The sequence below is a fragment of the Trachemys scripta genome, chromosome 17 (assembly GCF_013100865.1).
Source record: "Trachemys scripta elegans isolate TJP31775 chromosome 17, CAS_Tse_1.0, whole genome shotgun sequence".
Taxonomy (NCBI): Eukaryota; Metazoa; Chordata; order Testudines; family Emydidae; genus Trachemys; species Trachemys scripta.
This window is the reverse complement of record NC_048314.1, coordinates 22,859,519-22,881,173: the sequence shown is the minus strand read 5'-3', so window position 1 is coordinate 22,881,173 and position 21,655 is coordinate 22,859,519. Positions and strand designations below refer to the sequence as shown.

Genomic DNA, 21,655 nt, shown 5'->3' with positions numbered 1-21,655 from the left:
CAGGTTTTCCTAGTGAAATGGCGTCACTGCCCTTCTGTAATTGCTGTGGTCTGGTGCAAAGAGGAGGTCAGGGCATCTGGCTCTGGCTGCAATAATATTTACCCCATGTAGCTGACAGTCAGTCTAGCAGGGGCCAGCTCTGTTTAGTCACAACATAAAGAGGATTGGATAGAAAATCTATCTACAGAGGGTTCAATTTCAGTTCCAACCCTGGTTACACAGAAAATGCTGTTGCTTCCAAAGCCAGTGTCACTTTAGGTATCTAGATCGCTCATCACCAGAGGAGTTGGCAGATGCCATCCTTTGGCACTTACCATGTGAACAGGTTTGGCCTTCGTAAGGCCTAGTGCAGTCACACCTAAAGGTTGCCCAGAGGTCTACACACAGGCCTCTCTGAGAACAGGGCTGGAAGTGGCACCATTCAGTCCTGTTGCAGCCCAGCTCCACTGGGGAGGATTCGTGGTGGAGTATATCCGAGGGAAGAATAGCCTGATAATCAATCTGCAGGTCCTCCAGGCAGCCAATGAAACTCCCCCGGCTCCGTGTATTGTTAGCTGTCGAGTCTCTATCAACTCCCCCGATGTAAGTTTTTAGGAAGGCAGGTGAGAGAGAAGCGACCCCGTCTCTAGTAGGAAAGTCCTGCAGGCAGACTCCTGTGTCGCAAGCTTTATGCCAGAGCTTTAACTGTAGAGAGTCCTGCAGAAGAACCTCAGCTTTGTGCCACTGGCCATCATCAACCCTCAGCCCCTTCAAGGGCAAAGAGGATTCAGCATCGTCTCTCCTTAGCCCCACATGCAGCATGCCATCAGAGAGCTCCAGGAACAGGTATTCTGCTTCATTGCCCCGGTAGAAGAGGATGACATCAGGCAAGGTGGTTCGGAACCGGAGAGACACCGTGGCCAGGTAGTCCCCTGCCACATCCCTCCTGCTCCGATTATTACTCATGGGCATGTCAATGAAGATATACCCTCGGGAACTGAAGGAAAACGTTGTTGGCGTTGAGCATTTGGCATCGTAGAAACCAGGCTGGCACTGGCAAAGGTGTCCATGGGTCTCAGCTTGGTATGTTGGGATGCACAAGGCCTCGTTTTGGCAAGCATGCATCTGGCACCCAGTAAGCTCAACAGAGCAGTTCTTTCCTCCCCATATGATGCCATCCTGACTAGGGGCACAGTAGCAAAAGTAGTCAGCAATGGCATCCTTACAGGTAGCCCCATTCTCGCAGGGGCCATCCTTGCACTCGTCGATGTTGACAGCACATTCCACACCTGGGAAACAGAGTAAGAAACAGGATCTTATTGTAGGTGATGAATAAGATTGGGACTTTTCAGCTTGGAAAAGAGATGACTACGTGTGGGGGACATGATAGAGGTCTATAACATCATGACTAGTGTGGAGAAAATAAATAAGGAAGTGTTATTTAGTCCTCATAACACAGGAACTAGGGGTCACCAAATGAAATTAATAGGCAGCAGGTTTAAAACAAACAAAAGGAAGTATTTCTTCACACAACGCACACTCAACCTGTGGAACTCTTTGCCAGAGGATGTTGTGAAGGCCAAGACTATAACAGGGTTCAAAAAAGAACTAGAGAAGTTCCTGGAGGATAGGTCCACCAATGGCTATTAGCCAGGATGGGCAGGGATGGTGTCCCTAGCCTCTGTTTGCCAGAAGCTGGGAATGGGCGACAGGGGATGGATCACTTGACAGTTACCTGTTCTGTTCATTCCCTGTGAAGCACCTGGCACTGGCCACTGTCAGAAGACAGAGGGACCTTTGGTCTGACCCAGTATGGCCGTTCTTATGTGATTGGGGCTCTCTCTCCCAAAACAGCAAATTGGTCACACTGAAGTCAGCACCTTGGCTCATTACCAGACAGTGAAGCCACTCTCAGCCCTCCAAGGAGCAGCTGGATTTTGGGGTTACAGTGATCACCAAGTACGTGATTTTACACAAATGGAAGAGTAGGACAGTGATATATGGACCCATCTGAATTAGCAACCAAAGATAGACTAACCTATTGTCCCAGAGATCAGTTAATGAAATCAAAGTATTTGGATCCCATTTCTAAATAAATTTTGAATAAAAACCACAGAGACTGCTCAAAGAATGCCAGATTTCTATTCCACTTAATCCCTCCTTCCACCCCTCCCTCTTCTTGTACGTCTGCTATTTTATTACTGTAACCCTCACCCCTACTGATAGCTAGGTAAATACTGTCTGGTCTTGCAGCTTTGATGGGTTGTAAAATTACACAACTGCAATTTTCTATTGAGACTCCATGAAACATGCAGTATTTGACAGATACACAAGCTGTAAGTCATTTACCTTTTTGTACTTTTCATTTTATTAATTTTCATAAAGAGACAAAGATTAATCACAACAGGAATTCAGTGCATTTAAACCAGACTGCAGACTTAGTGCACAGAGCACCACAATACACAACTATTCAGGCAAGTAAATGGAAACAAAATGGAAGAGTTAATCCAATAATTCCTAAAACAACCCTTAGCAGCCATGGTCAAAAACTCATGAAGCTCAATTCACCACCAAAGAAGAAATAAATATATGCCCCAAAGGCACATGTTGGGCCAAATTCAACACTGTACAGTCTCACTGAAGTCAGTAGGGTAAAAAGTCATTGCACTTTATTCTACAGACACTAACCACATCCCAGTAGAACGTGGGGAGGTTAAGTGATATTACAACCAGATCTGCCATCAAATTGGCTTCAGACTGATGAAGAAAAAACACACTCTGATTAGATGCCAGTCCACTGTTCATCGAGCCCATAACATCGGTTTCCACTAATCTTCAGAGACAGCCACACAGATAAGCCAAGTATGGATTATCCAGATCTAAATGCATTACATAGAGTCCAGCTAGCAAAGATGGGAACAAGGAAAAGAAGGAATCCAAGCACAAAGGAAGTGAATGAAAACAAAGGACATTTAAAAAGAAAAGCCATTAAAGCACTAGGGTGAACATGATGAAGAGATTTAAATAGTAGCCTGAGGGGAGATGGAGGTGCTGCATTAGGAGCTGATGACCTGTAATATAAATCTCAGCAAAGCAATGGGGTTTCTTGAATCCCTGTGCCAGTTCAGTGACATAGTCCCCAGCAATGTCATGCAGTAAACCTCAAAACATTTAGTGTCCCCCAAACTAGCTGAGTTAGTTTACTCCCTTCAGGCCCTCCCTGGATAGGTCTCCTGTGGCCCTTCAGACCAAGCATTCAGCTGTTGCTGAAGAGATGCCAATCCATCAGTCACACTTCAGATTTAACATCACCCATGTCGTTCCAAACTATACTTCAATGTGGGTCCAAGGGCGTAAACCTTACAGATCTGGAAAGTAGCATGGCAGGGATGGGAGGCTCGGGTAAGCTCGGTTCTGTTCACCATCAAGCCAGCACTGATCCACCATTACCAGCTAGTGGTCTCTGAGATAATTCATAGGGGAACTGCTCTGCATTGTAACTGTGGGCAAGTTCTGCATTTTAACAGTGACCTCTGCTCTGCAGAAAACCTTACTCAGTGGGAAGATTCAGAACTGCTTCTGAGATGGCCACTGGCGTCAGAAACACTTCTACACAGACAGGTAAGCACCCTTCCTCCACTTGACTTTGGGGGAGGGTGTTGATCTAGGCACATAGAGGATTATTAGGCCCAGCACAGCGTTCAGGCTGCTGCCCACCAGGACTGGATATCAGGGTGCAAGGGGTGCTCAAGCCAGTCAAGGGCTGCTTGCAGAAGTCTGCATGGTGGCTACCAGAGCTGTGGTCAGCAGAGACTAGCATTGTAGGTAGCAGACAAAGATGCATTAGGGTCTGGTCTCTGAGCAGCAGAGAGAGTGGAGAGGCTGGCTGGGCTCTCCGTGAGTGGGGGAGAGCTCCATTTCCCCCATGCAGAACTCACCCCCAATTGGCTCTCTCTTCTCAGAGTTGGGAACCAAAAACAAGAGACCCTTCAGGGCCCCCCCCCCCCACATTAAGACAGTTGCAGGAAAGCCTGTTTGTGCTATTTGCTGGACTCCCAGATGACACCTGTGGTGTCAGCTCTCCGCACCAGGTGGCAAATTAATCCCCGCAGTGAGTGCGCAGCCCCAAGTTTGTGGCTAATTAAATGCTGAGCGCTCCCCCGGGACACATGTTTTGATTCCTGGTCTGTTTTGTTTGGAGGGGGGGAACGAGAAGAAGTTGCCACTTCAGATTTTGATCCATCTTGGCTGGCTGTGGCTAGTGCCTGGCAGAGCTAGCAGCACATGTGCAGAGAGAGAAAGAGATGTGCTGGCTGTGGAGTCAGAGGGCAGCTCTTAGTAGAGGAACAAAAAACAGATCCCCATCATTGTCATTACCCCTGCTTACAAACAACCAGAGGCAGGAGAGAGGAAAAGCCTGTGAAACAATGTCTAATACCACCCCCTCCTCCTAGGGGTCAATGGAGCATATGGCTACTGGTTGGCCAGTCTAGTTTTAAAACATCCCACATGATAGGGGAGACTGTTCCAGAGCTTCCATCTCAATGGAAGCAAATATTTCCCAGAAACCAATGTACCCCCTCACTTCGTCCCATTGCGCCTACTGTACCTCTACATACACTCTAAGTAACTCCTCTCCCTCCTTGGTGTTTACACCCTCAGACAGATAGCTACTCTGCCCTCTCCCCATCTATTGTCACTTAGCAGGGTCTGGCTAGGTCATCCCCTCTAGTCTGCTGATAAATTTATCATCTTTCCTGAACATCCTCCAGATTATCAGACTCTGGTGATGCTAGATTTAAAAAACAAAGTCAGCTGCAGGGGAAAGAATTCCCTTGCTGTCTTCTTCCTAGATACTAACTGCAGCTCACCAGAGGGGTTTGAGTTTTGTGTTTTGGCTGTGAATGATTCAGTGTTAATGCAGCCAGGAACGCAAACAGCAAAGAGAAGGAAATCACCCCACTCCGGAAATAACAAGATTTTTGCTTTGGGCCATTACAGCAGAGAGAAAGATGCAGACCATTTCCTGGACTGGACCTGGTATCCCAGATTTCTCCAGCCAGGATGGTTGTGTGCCTTTGCAATCATACTGGAAAGGACTTTTTAAAAATTCTGTTTTAAACGTTCAGAGTAACCTGTGAGCACAAATGTTCCATTTCAGGTGTTCAGAGAACAGAACTTAATTCCACGTGACACTTCTGTTGCAAAAAGAGGTATTTTTTACACTTGCAGATTTTGCTGTGTTCCCTCTGAGCACCTGATGCTAGGGCCCACAGAAATAGCCATAAATAATAAAGGAAAAGACAGCATATTATCAAATATACTCTGAGCTTGCAACTCTCTGTTATTTATATTAAGACACTTAGTGATTTTCTTATCTAATTAAAGGACCAAATAACAAATATAAGAGGAAGCAGCCATTTAGAAATCAGAAACTTCAAAGTTGTTGTCAGGACAATGACCACTATTTTAAAATATTTTGGTTAATTCAGGAGTGTTCAAGGTAATGACTACATTAACCAGAAACTGTCAACAAAACACACATGCACACTCTTATTACAACTTTGAAAGTCTCCAACTTCCAATGCTTTCAAATGGCAAAGCTGAGTCTTTCAAGCTCTACCATGCATGAGCCACTTGGGTATTTCTAAAGCACCACTGTCATGGTATCTGATAAATGGTTTTATCTGACAGGTGCCAGGGTTACTAAATCAGCAGTGCCCACCGGGAAAGCTATTTCTAAACATGGCTTTGAAAATTTGTTATACATGCTAAAAGTTATATCATACCTAGAGAGACAAGGTGGGTGAAATAATAATATCTTCTCCCTCTCACAAAAGAAACTGGTCCAATAAAAGATATTACCTCACCCACCTTGTTTCTCTAATATCCTGGGACTGACAGGCTACAACTACACTGCATATATCATACCTGTCATACGTATGCATGCAAGACAGACAGATGGACACACACACAGTAAGAGAGAGTCACATAAATCCATGTCTAGCTATCCAAAGTCTGGAGTCTATTAACTGGCCCTTTCTAGTAATGAAGGATATGAGTATTGCCAGCCATTCTGGAAGCACCATATACCGTGCACTGATCTTTACTAGTCAGCACTGCCTTGCTCTCTCCCCAGCAGGCAGATGCATTCCTAGCAGCCATTCCCCAGTGCATCCTAATTAGAGCTCCTATTATTCCAATACAACATAAAACAGAGACTTAGCTGCAACAACCGGGGCCTGCAATGACAATTATGTTTGCATCATTACCGCCATTTCCATAGCAACATACTGTTTGGACCTCTCTCCCACCTGGCACTTCTAGCCAGGGAGACTGGGCGTGCGGGGTAGTGCAGGGGGCAGTGAAGTGCTCAGCGTTTTTATTTTGAACAAAAAAAGTCCCACTGTTTTCAGTAAAGGAAATGTTAATACCTTAAAAAATTCAGTTGAAGAGAGGCAGAGCTTTCACAGAGTAAGTGTGAAAGACGTCATGTGATTCTAAAGTGCACCTGAGCGTGACGTGAGAGCGGACGCTCGGCAACAACATCCCAACTGCAGTCACTCCCAGCAAAGAGGAGGAATCAGGGTTACAGCAAAGACACACATGGGGCTCCTAGCATACTGCTCAGCACCACGCCATAAAGCTTCCTAGACATTTGGGGTCCTTACAAAATAAAACCAGGTGCCTGTTTACACAGGATTTTCCCTCTTTGGTTAATTCTTGCCCCTCCCCAAGTCTCCAGCTATCATGACACAACCTGAGCTGTAACCCCTTACGCACCCACCCGTCCACCCACCCACCCCAAGTTGCACTGACTGTGGTATCTGTCATTACCTGCTAGGAGATAAATTCCACCCACGATCACACCAACCAGCACAGGTGTCATGGCAGATTCCTTGCAGACATTTGTGACAGTGAAGGAAGAAAGGTGGGGATGGGATGGGGAGGGGAGAATGAAAGTCTGGACTGGAAGGACACAGTATGTGTGAGCTCTCTCCCAGTGCTGGTCAGGCAAAAGGGGATTGGAAATGAAACCAGCCAATATAAAGAGACCTGCGCTGTGGCGAGATCTAATCCAGCCCTGCTCTAAACCTCCCCAGCTGGCTTCTGTCAGTGCTGACAAGAAGAATGCGTCTACAGTGTATTCTCACTCAGTGCATTACAGTAACGCCCTCCAGGATCCGCAGCATTAGCTCCGACAATGGGAGGACTGGGACAAGCCCCTGCCCTCGCTCACACCCCCTGCCCTCGCTCACACCCCCTGCTGTACCACTGATTTCCCTGCACAGGCACGGCACAGTTAGGGCCCAAATAAGAATTTTTCCATTTCTGGATGATGAAGAAAAGCTGTGCATCTACCACCGATTAATAGCCACTGCAGGGAACAACAAAATGAGCGCTTCCCAGACACCGAGGGTGAAATCCTGGCCCCACTGAAATCAATGATAGTTTTGCAAAGCTCCCATTGACTTCATTGAGCCCACAATTTCATCCAGAGAGTTTCATTTCTCCACTTGCCCTGTTATCTCATTGCGTGTGTTCATTCTGCAATATTTGCAAACAAAAGCTGCTGCAGCCCTTACCCTCACGAGTGATTTCATTGAAGCCAATGAGGGAGAAAGGAAAAAGAATGACAAGTAAGAGCAATAGAATAAAACTGATTAAGTGGATAAAAGTGAAGGAAGATGTTGGCGTTTCTGAATGCCAAGGAGCAGCCTCTCACAACCTCTCCCTAACCACGCAACTTACTTCAAGTGTCCTCATCCCAACCAATGCCTCTGCGCCAATATCTCCTTACCAGCCAAGAGCTTTTTCCAGTCACCCACTCAACAAATGTTCCTGATCACCAGTGACACAGAGGAAGCCATATCCTGCAGTCTGATGACCATACTGACTTTAGGCATTGGGATCAGGGGGCCAAGAATCCATCTTTCCCCATAAACAGCTGCAGAGACTGAGCTGCCAGAATCTCCTCGTTATCTCAGGATCGGGCAGGGTCCAAAAGTTTTGGCCATGGCAGTGGTTTCTTCCTGCTTTGCAACAGGGAGAGTTCTTATTTCTGCGGAGAAAGATTATTTAGAACTGGGGAGCTTTTCCCGAAGTATCTGACTCTTCCCCCTATGTGTAAGCAGCACTGTCAGGTTAAAAATCCTAAAAAAGGCAATGCCTACATCCCACGTCCTGCGGTTACCAATGCCACCTTCAGACATTCGAACACAATTCCAACAAGTCATGCGTGCTGCTAGCTTACTTTCTGCACTTCACCCAGCCTAATCAATCCAAACAGACTAGTCAGTTTCACATTGATCTGATGTGGGAGGCATGTGAGGAGTAGTCATTTGGATTAGATACATGCAGGAATTTAACTTCTCAGAGGTATCTGGATTGCTTGCATGTCAAGCCCCCTTAAAAAGCACAGATTTGGAATGGGTAGCTAGCAAAATTAAGCCCTGATCCTGCAGTTACCAGAGGGTGCTATATCTGTATATATGTGAATAGTTAAGTGAAAAGATGCAAGTGGATGGCACACAAGAATATGTAGCATTGTTTGCGGGTTTTGCAGGACCAATGAAGTTTGTCGTTGTGTACTAAAAATGGCACTGAACAGCTCTTTACATCAACTGTTCACATGATGTCAGAAATAAGAATTTTTACTTCTTTCATTCTGTGTTGTGGCTGACAAGAATCAGAGTCACTTTTGCAATGGCTGCAAGCAACATCCCACTCGCTCTTCTTCTTAGCGCATGCGCCACATGCCTCCAGTAGCACCTGATCAGGATTCATCACCAAATTTTGTCCACTGGTTGGGTCATTAGTTTCCCCAGCGTGGGATGGGTACTGACAGGGAGTGCAACGTGAATGCTGATCCATACCCCTCTGCAATACAACTAAATGGGGGATATCTGTGAAAACTGGAGTTTCTTTGAAACGTTCAGTTAGACTCTTACACCAGCATACAGGAATAGGGGTCTATCTTGCTCCAGTGAACTGCAGGATCAGGGGCCTAAAAAGGTTCTGGACCAAAATCTTGACCTCGGGGGACTGCAGCAGGCAACTCAGCTCAGCTTTTGGGTCACTATTTATCATTGCAGCTCTCCAAATGCATTCCATGGAATACGGTGAAGTAGTAACAGTAACTGCTTCAATTCCTAGGATTAATGTAATAGCATACTACAGATTACTGCTACAGACTTGTATTTGCTTTGGGAAGAGGACCAGCCCAAATTCCACATGTTGCTTCTTGGATGGAGGTTAGTGACTTCCCTGACATGTTTGTGAATTAATCCCAGAAATTTAGAAGTTACCATCAAGGCTCTGAATGAGTGAGACGTTTCCTGAGAGCATTGGCAATGGGAAGAAACCTCTCAGACAGCAATCCCACTACCTTTGTCTCTGGAATAAATCTTGTTACAAGAGACTCCTCACTGGGAAGGAAGGAGCTCTGTTGCATTTGCAGTGTGCAGGCAGGTTACACTGTTAACTGGCAAGCAAAGCTGTGATTACATATGAAGATGTTGAATGTTACAGAACATGCATTTTGCATAGGGGCAACAGAGGGTCCTGTGGCACCTTTGAGACTAACAGAAGTACTGGGAGCATAAGCTTTCGTGGGTAAGAACCTCACTTCTTCAGATGCAAGTACTACATCTGTACAGATGCAAGTACAGATGCAAGTACCCACGAAAGTTTATGCTCCCAGTACTTCTGTTAGTCTCAAAGGTGCCACAGGACCCTCTGTTGCTTTTTACAGATTCAGACTAACACGGCTACCCCTCTGATATTTTGCATAGGAACTGCCACAATTATGTAGTCTGAAGTCTGTCTTCTGACAGCAGCCTGTCCTCATAAGACATTGTTGGAGGCTAACAGGAGCTGGGCCAACAGCTCTCTGCAACAGTTGGAGCTTTGCTGTTTCTGTGCACAGCCTCTTCTGTCCCTTTGAGTTGTTGTTCTGCTCACATCTTTGCCTAGCCTTATTCTGGATGCGACATTAAGCCAGGCTTCACCCATTTTCATTAACAGGGAAGCCTAATTTAATTCATCACAGTTGCTCCACCTTTACTAATCCTCTAAACCCTTTAACCAGGGTGAGCCGGAAGTAACTGGCATATCTCATGCTGCCCTCTGGTCAGACAATCTGCTATAACAAGCAGGTCCAAATAGACCTAGTGCAGCATCAGAATCTCAGTGGATGCTTTTGATCACAGGCACTGTATGCAGTTAAATCACATCTGACACCAAGACTCACACAGGCACTAGTGTGGGGTGTAAATTCCTACAGTGTCTGGTCAGCCGACAGCATGTTTAGAAGGTCTGACTAACAATGGAGCCATAATGCAGTAGGGAGCCGCAGAGTGAAATGAACAGTACAAAGCTCACTCTAGCCTTATCCAGGACCAACTAATACTCCCTCTGTATGAATCTGAAAAACGGTTTAAGCATCTGTTTGAACATTTTACAGCCAGCCTCTTTGCTGCTGCCATAGTGTGTGCATAGAAGTAATATACCTTCCAGGTAAAATGAAGGCAGCCCCAGGAAATATCTGCTAGCTCCAGTCTGCTGTATTTGCTAAAAGGGCTTCTTTCCAAGGGCTAAAGGCTTTCTAATCTCTTTAGTCTCTTAACCTTTTAGCTGCCTTCCCTGACTACAGTAGAGGTCACATTTCTGGAACAGAACAGACACCTGGAAAATATCTGTACAAATAAATTAATCTGTCCAGTCAGGAAAAAACACCAATCCTGTTTCCTCAATTCACTGCACTGGGTGGTGTGTGTACCAAGTAACACAAAACTGCAAGTGAGTCTGGGCTTGGCCTGCACTCTTGCACAAAGAGCTGTTGGGAGAAGCAAAGGTTGTTAATACAACAGAAAAAGGCTTTCTGCTTCCTCCAAGAGGGCTGAAGAGGATACTGAAGGTAATGCCTACATTGCAATTAAAAACTCGCAGCTGGCCCATGCCAGCTGACTTCAAGCTCGCAGGGCTTGGGCTAAGGTGCTGTTTAATGTTTAATTGGGGTGAAGCTTCGGCTCTAGGACCCTCCCACCTCACAGGGTCCTAGAGCCCGGGCTCCAGCCCGAGCGTCTACACCACAATTAAACAACCCTTTAGCCTGAGCGCCGCGCCCCCCCCCCCCTGAGCCTGAGTCAGCTGGTATGGGCCTTCTGTGGGTGTCTGATTGCAGCGTAGACATACCCTAAGGCTGAACCAAGTAAGCTGACCTCTCACTCAGGCTGACTGAATACCAGAGCATGATGCTAGGGGCCAACCTGCTGCTGGACAGCATTCTTAGGAGGAGATGGAAACTGCATTAGGCCACTCGTAGTCATTAAAACAGCTCCTATAATTTTTTTCAAGGGTTAACTGGCCAAATTCTAATTCAGCAGTTACAGTCTGCCAACCTAAATGCCAGTTCCCATTTCAACTGAATACCCTATTCTTCCTCACTTCCTGTCCTAAACTGTTGACCAGTTAAACACACGCCACATTTCACCCAAAAGACAATTCAGATTAATAGATAATTCGGTCTGTTCTCATCAGAGAACACAGTAATCATCTGAATCCAGCTCCTTCAGTTCAGCCATCTCTTAAAGCCTGGCTGTCCCTCAGGTGAGAACATGACTTTAGTTTTATCACAGTTGCCACCTTTTCTGGGACCAACAAAGACTCATCCACCCCCTTCTTTGTTTAATTTTGCTCCTGCACATCCCTCTGACTTAGCCCATGCGGGGAATTCTGAGCACCACCCAATGGGAAAGGAAGACACAGCCTCTACCCCCGAGAGCTTACAAACTGCAGGGGTCACATGGCCCATATAGCAGACAGACTCTCCCAAACCTTTTATTCTCAGTGTCCTATCTTGCCGTGTGGTTCTGACAGGACTGGGTCTCTGGGCTTTCCATTTACGTTTTAGGCAAGAGCCATCCCAGCCCTGTGCTGTGTTCCAGCCGGAGACAGCACTTAGGCAGTTAACACATGTAGGAAGGTGATTTCTGCTGATTCACAGTTATCCCACAACACTCCCCACATTCCTGAGACTGAAGAAAGGGCTCCAGGAGAGAAAATGAAAAAAGCAGCCTACATCAGAGTAGCAAGTTCACTTTAATCATGGAAGGCAGCTTAAACCCAAGCTCATGGCAGATCTAAGCTGCCACAGAAATGTGTTTTGAACAGAAACATTACTGGAAACTTCATGAAGTTACTCTGTGATCCTAATATGAAGTAATAAGCTGTTTACCCAGCAGGACTATACTGGGATTAATTGACAAAGCAGGGGAGATTAATTGCTATTATTTCCCTGTCAGCTTCACTCCTCCACATGCACTCACTCAGCTCACTGAGTTCACAGAGAGGCAAAATGTGACTTCCCCACCTGCTGCTCCCAGCCTTTCACTGTTCTGTCTTGGAACTACCCCAAAGGAGACATAGTGATTTAACAACACAGCAACCTGCCTCTAATCTCCTTCGCGTACTAATGAACCCCAAACAGATGCAACAGAATGAACTCTCTAGCGCGGTCTCTCCCCATCCTGTGCCTGTGTCAGCTTTTCTTTCCATGAGCAGGCCCAGGGGCTCGGAAGGATTAGGTAAACCTACAGTTTGGGGAAGTGAAATGAAATGCTGAGCTCCCTGGACTCCCAAGAGTGGTGCCAGGGCACTGAGGAAGGAAACAGCCCTGGAGGCACAAGCAGACAGGAATTAGGACTTACAATGGTCAGACATTTAATGAGCTATATAACATTCCACTGGGAAGAGGTCTGCATCTGCAGGTGCAGCACTGTAGGAGCTGGCCCTGCGCAGCACTTGAGTGATTGGAATAAAGCCTATTTCTACAGCCTTGTCTGCATGGACTTTTCTTTCAGAACAACCTAAGGTGCGAGTTTAAACTGCTCTAGTTATACTGGTGTAGACTATGTGGACACACTTATTCTGGTAGAGGAGCATACATCACTTGAGAGGGGCTTACGCTACACTGAAGACACACGTGTTGGAATAAGATTGTCCACACGGGTTATACGGGTATAACTATACTGGTCTAAAGGGGACTAGAAAAGTTCCAGTGCAGACACAGGAATACCTGAGAAGAGTTAAAAACTCTCTTGTAGCTTCAAGTTTTTCCTTTCTCCCACAAGATGGCAGCCTTTCAGCCTGCATACATTTTACTCTTGGAGGGCTGGAAGAATGCAAGCCAGTTAGAGAATGTCTTTAATATAAACCATACCCTTTATCAGTATCAGGTTGTTAGTTAGCAGAGAGAGATTAAAGAAAATAGGGAAAGGAGACAAGAGGTTTTCCTCTGAGGTTAGAGATGAGATGGATTGGCGACAAGGTACGGAGAGGGATGCCACCCCAACAGCTGTGGCTGCAAAGAAGGTTGTCACAATCATAGCAAAATGATTGTGTGGCGGGGACGGAGACAAACTCCATGCTGGATGAGAAGAGACGCACAAAACTGATCGCTTAGGGAGTACAACTCTCACCTGCCTTTGCCCTATCCTGTTTGTATCAAAATAAAGGGCCATCCACATGAGGATTTTACTACGTGTTAGCAAGCATGTGGTAAAAATACATCTTTTTTCCTAGTGAAGACAAGGCCAAAGTGCTACCAGCTCTCACTGTCAATTGGGGGCAGAGTATGTGGGCCTAGCAAGCCTTTCTGCACCTCCTGTTTCTGTGGTGTCTGGGCTATGTGGTTGTCTTAATCTTAGATGTTAAAAGATGCAGCTACATTTAAACTGAACACTTTTAGAGGCACCACCCCCACTGTTCATCCCTCCAGCCAAAGGGTACAAACAGTAATGTGCTTAGCCTCACAATGCCCCTGGCAAGCCAGTCTCACTATTTCACAGGTGGGGAAACTGAGGCTCAGCACGGGTTAGAGTGACCTACCAAGGGACACACAGGGCATCTCTAGCAGAAGCCAGCTCCGCCACTCCCAAGCACATCCTTACACCCTAGCAAACAGAAAGGGCTGCACTGCATTTGCTCATGACACTAAGACCTTTTGACCTCCCTAAATAACAGAGTATAGCCTCCAACCCAAAATCCCTGGCTCATCATCCAGAGGGGAGAAGGAGAAATATCATCATTGTTTTATGTGCTGGTGACAGGCTCCTCACTCCTTGCCCCAAACTGCTAGAGCCCTTAGGAAATGTCGACCATTCCAACTCCAGCCTCCCTGAGAGACACAGCACCCAAAATGCCTCCTCCCTCTGGCTTAAATAAAAATTAAGGGAGATATCCTGTCTCCTAGAGCTGGAAGGGACCTTGAAAGGTCATTAAGTCCAGCCCCCTGCCTTCACTAGCAGGACCAAGTACTGATTTTGCCCCAAATCCCTAAGTGGCCCCCTCAAGGATTGAACTCACAACTGTGGATTTAGCAGGCCGATGCTCAAACCACTGAGCTATCCCTCCCCCCAAAGACTTCGCACATCTTCATCCCAAAGACTATTTCTGTTCCTGTACACAGCACCCCCCATACCTGTCAAGAGGGTGCTTATGGCCGTGTTCAATATCCCTCTGCCAACACCTAAGGGATCCTCAGATTCTGGTGCCGGACTCCCTCACACTGTTCCATTGATCTGCTCACATCCTCAATCACAGCGCTGCCAATGTACCCCAGTGCTAGGAGTACAGTACATTCACATGTCTGCCAGTCCACTTCAGTCCTGATCTGGAGACAACCACAGCTACAACCGCCTTGGGCCGCCACAGCTTTCCGAGTGAGATTCATCTCAATCTCATTCAGCACCCTTCTCTAGCCAGTCCTAGGATCCAATTATGCAACCATATGGCAAACAGTGACTCAATAAGCATCAGCTGACCAGGCTCACCTGATTCCACACACTCCATCACCAACATTACCTGCGTATCCCGGTAGACAATGGCAAAGGAAGCCGTTAACCAGATCGGTGCAGTACCCTCCGTTCTGACACGGCTGAGACTCACATTCATCAATGTTAACAGAGCAGTTCTCCCCTTTGAAAGTGAAAACACAATCCTGTTAGGATCATTTCAGTAAGTCCAAGCAGTGGCTGTGTGCACATCCCCTGCAGGGGGAATCTTAACATCTTCTTGCACAATTCTTTGCTCTTCTTCAGCAGCTTTCATCCAAAGATGCAAAGTGCCCATTAGAAGTGCTGCTTGTCCCTCAGTACCCACCTGGCAAGCAGGTATCATTAATCCCCATTTATGAAATGTAGACGACTAAGGCACCGAAAGGCTAAGTGATGTACCCAGGGCCACCACACAAGTCAGTGGCAGACGTGAGATCAGAACCCAGGAATCCGGATTCTGGGACCCCTGTTCTAATAACTAGAGAAAACTCCCTTCTATAGTTCCAATTTTCCCCCCAAACCCACCCACACACCCCAACCCCACACTCCTATAAGCTCTTTAAAAAACACAAAGGGCAGTCTCTGCTGAGCATCCCTAGAGCCCTTCACAGGCAGGGAGAATTGCCTGCCCATCCCAACTACACGAAAGGTTGCTACAAGAGCAGTCACTACAAGGGGAGGCTTAAGACATTCCCTGGGACTCCAGGGGACTAACAGCTTCCTCCAGAGGGGGAATGCCCCACTAACATATTGCAGAGACAAATTTTGCTTTATGCCCATGGGAGGGGCCACCAGGGCTATTTTGCCATCTGCCTAGCTGCAGGGTAATGAACAAAACATTAGGGAAGGGGGTGGGCTATTGCACCAGCCAGGAAATCAGGGCCTTGAGGGCTATGGCCTTCCGGGTAGAGGGTGTGGTATTGGTTACACTCCCACTGCCATCTGCAATGCGCACATACAGCAAAGGAGAGCCACACACTCCTCATCACGAGGCAGCTGCCCAGCCAGAACCATCTTGCTCTGCTCCAGATGGGTGGCTCTTGCTGCAGATGGCTCCTCTCCACTCCCTGTGACCCAAGCTGTGCAGTTCCTACCAGGGGGTGCTGTACACAGCCCAGTGGGTAGCTCACCTGAAAAACCGGTCTGGCACCAGCAGAGGAAACCTGCAGCTTGACTATAGCTGAACTTGCTGGGGAAGTCGTGTCGTGTCCCATAGTAGGTTTGGTTGGAGCGCTCAAAGCACACGCCTCCATTGCGACAAGGGTCTGCAGCACACTCGTCCACATCTTCCTCACAGCGCTGCCCTGTGTAACCTGCCAGGCAAACACCAGAGCTAGTTTGATATGCAAACTAGATACAATCAACTCAGGATTGAATAAGGACTGGGAATGGCTGAGCCATTACAAACATTGAATCTATCTCCCCTTGTAAGTATTCTCACACTTCTTATCAAACTGTCTGTACTGGGCTATCTTGATTATCACTTCAAAAGTTTTTTTTTCCTCTTACTTAATTGGCCTCTCAGAGTTGGTAAGACAACTCCCACCTGTTCATGCTCTCTGTATGTGTGTGTGTGTGTGTATATATATATATATATATCTATATATATATCCTCAATATATGTTCCACTCTATATGCATCCGAAGAAGTGGGCTGTAGCCCACGAAAGCTTATGCTCTAATAAATTTGTCTCTAAAGTGCCACGAGTACTCCTGTAAAATTTTTTACCAGAGCTAGCACAACACAGGACTTCCTTGGAAGGGAGACAGAAAACTAACCACCAAGATACTACAGCTGCCAATAAGGGAGCAAGTTTATGTGAGCATGAGACACTGCAACTCATCTAGCACAAAGCAGCAGGGCCTGGCACACAGCACTATTCAGAGGCAAGAGCCAGTCAATTCATCTCGCCCAGGAGAGCACAGGATAGAAAAGGCCTGGGCTTAGGAAAAGGGAAATTTCAGGCAATGCAGCAGAACACATTTCCCTGCTGTGAGACCTTCATGCCAGTGGAAGACTCTCCCGAGAGAAGCAGTGGGAGCCCCATCACTTGGGGGTACTGAAAACTAGACTCATACAGTATAGAGCCCATTTTGCTCAGGGCCACCTAGCAGGTCCTCTCCACCACTGAATACTCAGACTGCAGGAGAACGAAGCCGTTTCCCTACTCACCTGGCCAGCAGGCACAGCTGTAATTCTTGACACCCTCCAGACAGGTAGCATTGTTCAAACAGGGCTGGGAGGCGCACTCCAGGATATCCAGCTCACAGTGCTCCCCTTCAAAGCCTGTGTCACTGCAATCACACCGGTAGCTAGGGGGACACAAAACACCACCACAAGAGCTCTTCAATCCCAATGCCCAGTCCCCTCCAAGGTAAGAACAAACAAGCTTATGGGGCCCACTTGCTAACCCTCATGTCCACCTTGCAGAATTCCTCACCCACGGGCTGACAGAAGAGACAGTCCCATCTCCATAAACAGAGCATCCTTGCAAGAAATTAGTGGCAAGGCGGGTCAGCCTCTGAGCCTACATAGTGCACATGAAAGGCAAGGATCAGAAACAGGGATGCTCTCAGTCAAGGAGGGTGGCCGCTCATTTAAACTGCAAATAATTTTCATCGCGGAGCAATAAGAGACAGTAACAGGAATTCTTTCAAGCATCTCTGGGAACTCTGCTAGTGGAAGGAGTCCTTTGGCATTAACACCCCCACTGAATGGCTCTTAGAATAACTTCAGTTTAACAAAAAAATAATAGCAAGCAGAGTGGGGGAGGGAGGAGGAAACACTTAAAGAGCACTGAGCCCAATTCATCCTTCACGCTCTGAAGTCAATGACTTGCACCAGGCAGATATCTCATTGGCTCATGTCAGATATCTAATCACTGAAATGCAAATGGCCACAGGAGTGTGCATCCCTCACCTGTCAACAAGGTCATAACATATCCCTCCGTTGATACATGGTTGGCTTGCACATTCATTGATGTCCACCTCACACTGGATTCCCTCATAACCTGGTGCACAAGCGCAGGTGTAGAACCCAATGTGGTCAGTGCACGTGCCCCCATTCTGGCAAGGGTCTGAGTCACATTCATCTATTTCAGCATCACAGTTTACACCTTTGTTACAAAAGAGAGAAACATCCATGTTATGGATTTGGTGGGAGTTCTGGGCTGGGATCACAAAAGCAATGATATGAAACCCACTCTGCTAGAATACAGACATGACCATTTATAAATTCCCGGACAGCAGACAAGCATGCAAATACTAAGAAATGCTTAGTTTATTAGTATTTGCAGCCAAGTCTATCTTGGGACGACTTATGGGTTTTGCTTTTAAATCAACAAAACTGAGAATAGTTTGCAACTGTTGTGAATCTCTAACATAAACTTATATTTGATTTCATTGAATTAGTTAATTCCATCAGCATTTAGCAAATGAATTACACTTCCCGGATGAGACATAAAACCAAGGTCCTGCTCACTTACATTCATTACAAAAATCCCATAATGCTTTATTTTGGGGTGGGGGCAAGTGGTAGGGTGTGAATTGCAGTGTTGTGGCCAAGTTCAACCATTGATATTTACATTCTGTGGCACAGTGTTCCCCTTACAGTTTGGGTTACATATGATATTCTTCATTCTGCATAGCTGCTGTGTTCCACCACAGAGGCGGCTGCATTTCAGTGGTTGGTGAAGTGATCACTGTATATCCTTTACCCTCCTCCCAAAAGTATTATGAGGTTTGTAACTTGCTTTGAGGTCCTCAGAAGGGAGGTGCTGGAGAAGTACAAAGTATTAGTTATAGTGGTACTAGCAATAGTAATGGTCTTATTCATTAAGTATTAATAGCACTAATCACAGCAGAAACGTATCCATTATCTTTGTCTAATGTCATTTCGTCAAAGGAAATCTGCAAGAGATCCCATAGCAACCATCCTGCCACTTTCCCACCTCAATGAACTGCCCATAGCCTGACATCACCCCTCAAAGTAAGCCCCTAAAATGGCACCTGCCAATCCATCTAATCCTCCTTTCTGACAGAGGCTCACTATGCCGCAGACGTGGCCACCCTAATCCTAAAGGAATGTGGGCCCCATAAGCTGCCAGATCAAAACCTGTCAATCCTCATGTCAAAACTTCCCTCTCCAAAATTTCAGCTGCAAGTGCCAGGAAATGCTCAGCCTGTGAGGACCAGTGGCTCTGGGAGGCTGCAAGACCAGGGCAAGAGGCCGTGATGCAAATCCTCATGTCCAGCTTCAAAGTCACCTAGAACAGCACATGCTGCTGCAACACTCTAGGCTGTTTTACCCCTTACTGACACCAGCAGCTCCTTCTGGGGGAACTCACAGTCCTGAACTAGGGACTTGGCAGGGAAGTGAAAGGGAAACTGATGGGCAAACACTGAGTTGTGTTTTACACTCTAAATCTAAGGGTCATTTTAAGCCCTAAACAGAGCCTGCTCCTGAGTGGGTATTTTCCCCCAGCTCTGCATTTCACCAGAGTGTGACTCAGTCAGTGACTGGATGCCTGAGAGGCAACTACTCCCCACTCCATTTGTAATCTGTAGCCCAGTGACCCCACATTCCTTTATAGCAACATAACTCCTGAAACGCCTGTAGCCTGTGACAATGGGTAAGGCTGGGAAAGGTCATGTGCCGGCTGGTACCAGGGGGAGGTGGTTGCAGCATGGACTGCATTCCATTCTGATAGCTGGGCTGGGGGAGAGGAGACCCTTGCGCCTCTGCCTCTGCAGATAACTCACAGGTGCAGATTACACAGTGAGTCATCACCAGCACAGTTGAACCTCGAAGAAATAACTCAGTAGAGTCATATGCAAAATACTCTCAGAGTTTAACAGAGCTGGAAAAACAAATCCACAACTCATAGCCACTCCACCCCAGAGCCTCCTGCCCTGGAAAACGCCTGAAAGACAGGACAAAATGCCCTGGGCCACTCTGATAGAGACTAGTTCCACCCCTGAACTCCAATAAGCTTATTCTTCCTAAAGACAAATACGTCTCTCTCTCTGCGCGTCCCCTTAACCATGCCTTCACCAAAGCCAATCACATCAACATCACCGCTGGGAAACCAATTCTCAACCCCCTCCCCATCCCATAACCCCAGGAATCCAAACCATTCAACATCCACATCATCCCTCGACCATCCCCCCAAGAACCCAAGCCCTCTCTTTCAGGACAGCCAGGCCTAAGCTAGTACGCACGTGCTCCCCAGCACACCAGAAGCTCGGGACATCAGACAGAGGCTCGGCCTCACAGCTGTAACAAAAAGGCAGAGATGAGAAGCTCTTTGGGGCAGGGACTGTGTCTTTTGCTGGTTTTGCCACAAGCAGGTGCATTGATGGAGCTGCACAAACAGCAATAAATAACCCAACTGAAAGACTAATACGTGAGCGTGAAAGGTACCTGCATAGCCGGGGACACACTTGCACAAATAGTGATCCATCTCATTCAGGCAGGTGCCATTGTTTTTACAGGGCCGGGATGCACACTCGTTGATGTCTATTTCACAGCGGTTTCCTTGGAACCCAGGCACACAGAAACAGTTATACTCATTCACCCTGTCTAGGCAGATGGCTCCATTCTGACATGGGCTGGAGGCGCACTCGTCGATGTTATCTTCACAGTGGGCCCCAGTATGACCAGGTTGGCAGCTGCAGGTATATATCCCGGCACCCTCGATGCAGGTCCCGTTATTTTGGCAAGGATGGCTAGAGCACACAGATAGTTCAGTGCGGCAGCCTTCTCCATTTGGTCCCGTTTGGCATCGGCAGATGTATCCATTTGCACTATCTACACATTCAAAATGAGGCCCTTTACAAGGGTTGCTCTCACACTCATTAATATTAACACTACACTCAGTACCTGTGAAGCCAGGCCTACAGATGCATTCATAATCCAGGAGTCCCGCAGTTTCACGGCATATCCAATTTGGGGGACATTTGTCCACAGCACACACAGAGTAGAGGAATTCACAGTTTGTGCCCATGTATGCCACTGGTTGCTGGGGGCAGAGGCACCTGTAGCTCCCCTCCAAATCCTCACAGCTTCCCCCGTTCTCACAGGGGAATGATGAACAACTGCTGGCAGTTTCAGAGCCTGATGTTCCTGTTGAGAAAGGAGACTTCCTGTTAGTCTGGGCTAGCAGCACGGAGGAACCCAATGGGGTCCTCCCTTAATCACTGTACACAGTAGATATCTCAGTATTAATAGGGCTGCACTGGCCATTGTTCACAAATATCCAGCCTCCTCCCATGGGCATTGGATTAATTATTTGTAGTCGGGGGAAGATAATACATGCTCCCCTTTGGAAGGCATTTATCTGCATTCACAGCTGAGAGGCGCTGTTACATCTCCAGTTGGTTTTGGGCAATCACATTACATCAGAGAACAAATTGGCTTTTCTCCCATCTGTGCCTGGCCAGGGGGCTGTAACCTTTCCGCTCAGCCACAGACCTTGCTCCTGCTATCCATGCCTGCGTCACCGTGAGATTAGAGACTATTGCAATAAGATCAATTTAAATCCATTCCCAGGATGAAGCTGGTGCACATGCAGTGGCCCCTTAGTTAGTATTTTATTGGCAGCACATGATACTGGTGCTCTAAGATCCGCACTCTCTGCTGAGTGGTTTCAGGGGCTAGTTTTGACCTTTAAAGCCCAAAAGAGCCTGAGACCTTCATACCTGAAAGATGCCTCTCCCCCTGGGTACTCTCTCTCTCCCCCTCTTCCTCCTCTTGCCATCTTTCCTCTTCTTGCATTCCCCACCCCTCCTACACCTCTGCCTCTAGTTATTTGGCTAAATCATCCATTTAACGTGCGCACT

At 47.0% G+C, this 21,655-nt stretch overlaps 1 protein-coding gene across 4 annotated transcripts in view; it reads right to left on the bottom strand.

Moving 5' to 3' along the window:
* Positions 1 to 21,655, bottom strand: part of CRB2 (crumbs cell polarity complex component 2) — a 56,873-nt gene that overhangs the window by 15,563 nt on the left and 19,655 nt on the right. For 3 of the 4 annotated variants that reach the window (XM_034793807.1, XM_034793804.1, XM_034793805.1), the window contains 6 exons: positions 20,238 to 20,939; positions 17,736 to 17,931; positions 16,989 to 17,128; positions 15,947 to 16,129; positions 14,845 to 14,958; positions 315 to 1,268 (listed from right to left, as the gene is read on the bottom strand). In XM_034793807.1, coding sequence (XP_034649698.1) covers positions 315 to 1,268; positions 14,845 to 14,958; positions 15,947 to 16,129; positions 16,989 to 17,128; positions 17,736 to 17,931; positions 20,238 to 20,939 — 2,289 coding nt within the window. The remainder of the gene's footprint in view (positions 1 to 314; positions 1,269 to 14,844; positions 14,959 to 15,946; positions 16,130 to 16,988; positions 17,129 to 17,735; positions 17,932 to 20,237; positions 20,940 to 21,655) is intronic. The other variant, XM_034793808.1, reaches the window with a different exon arrangement.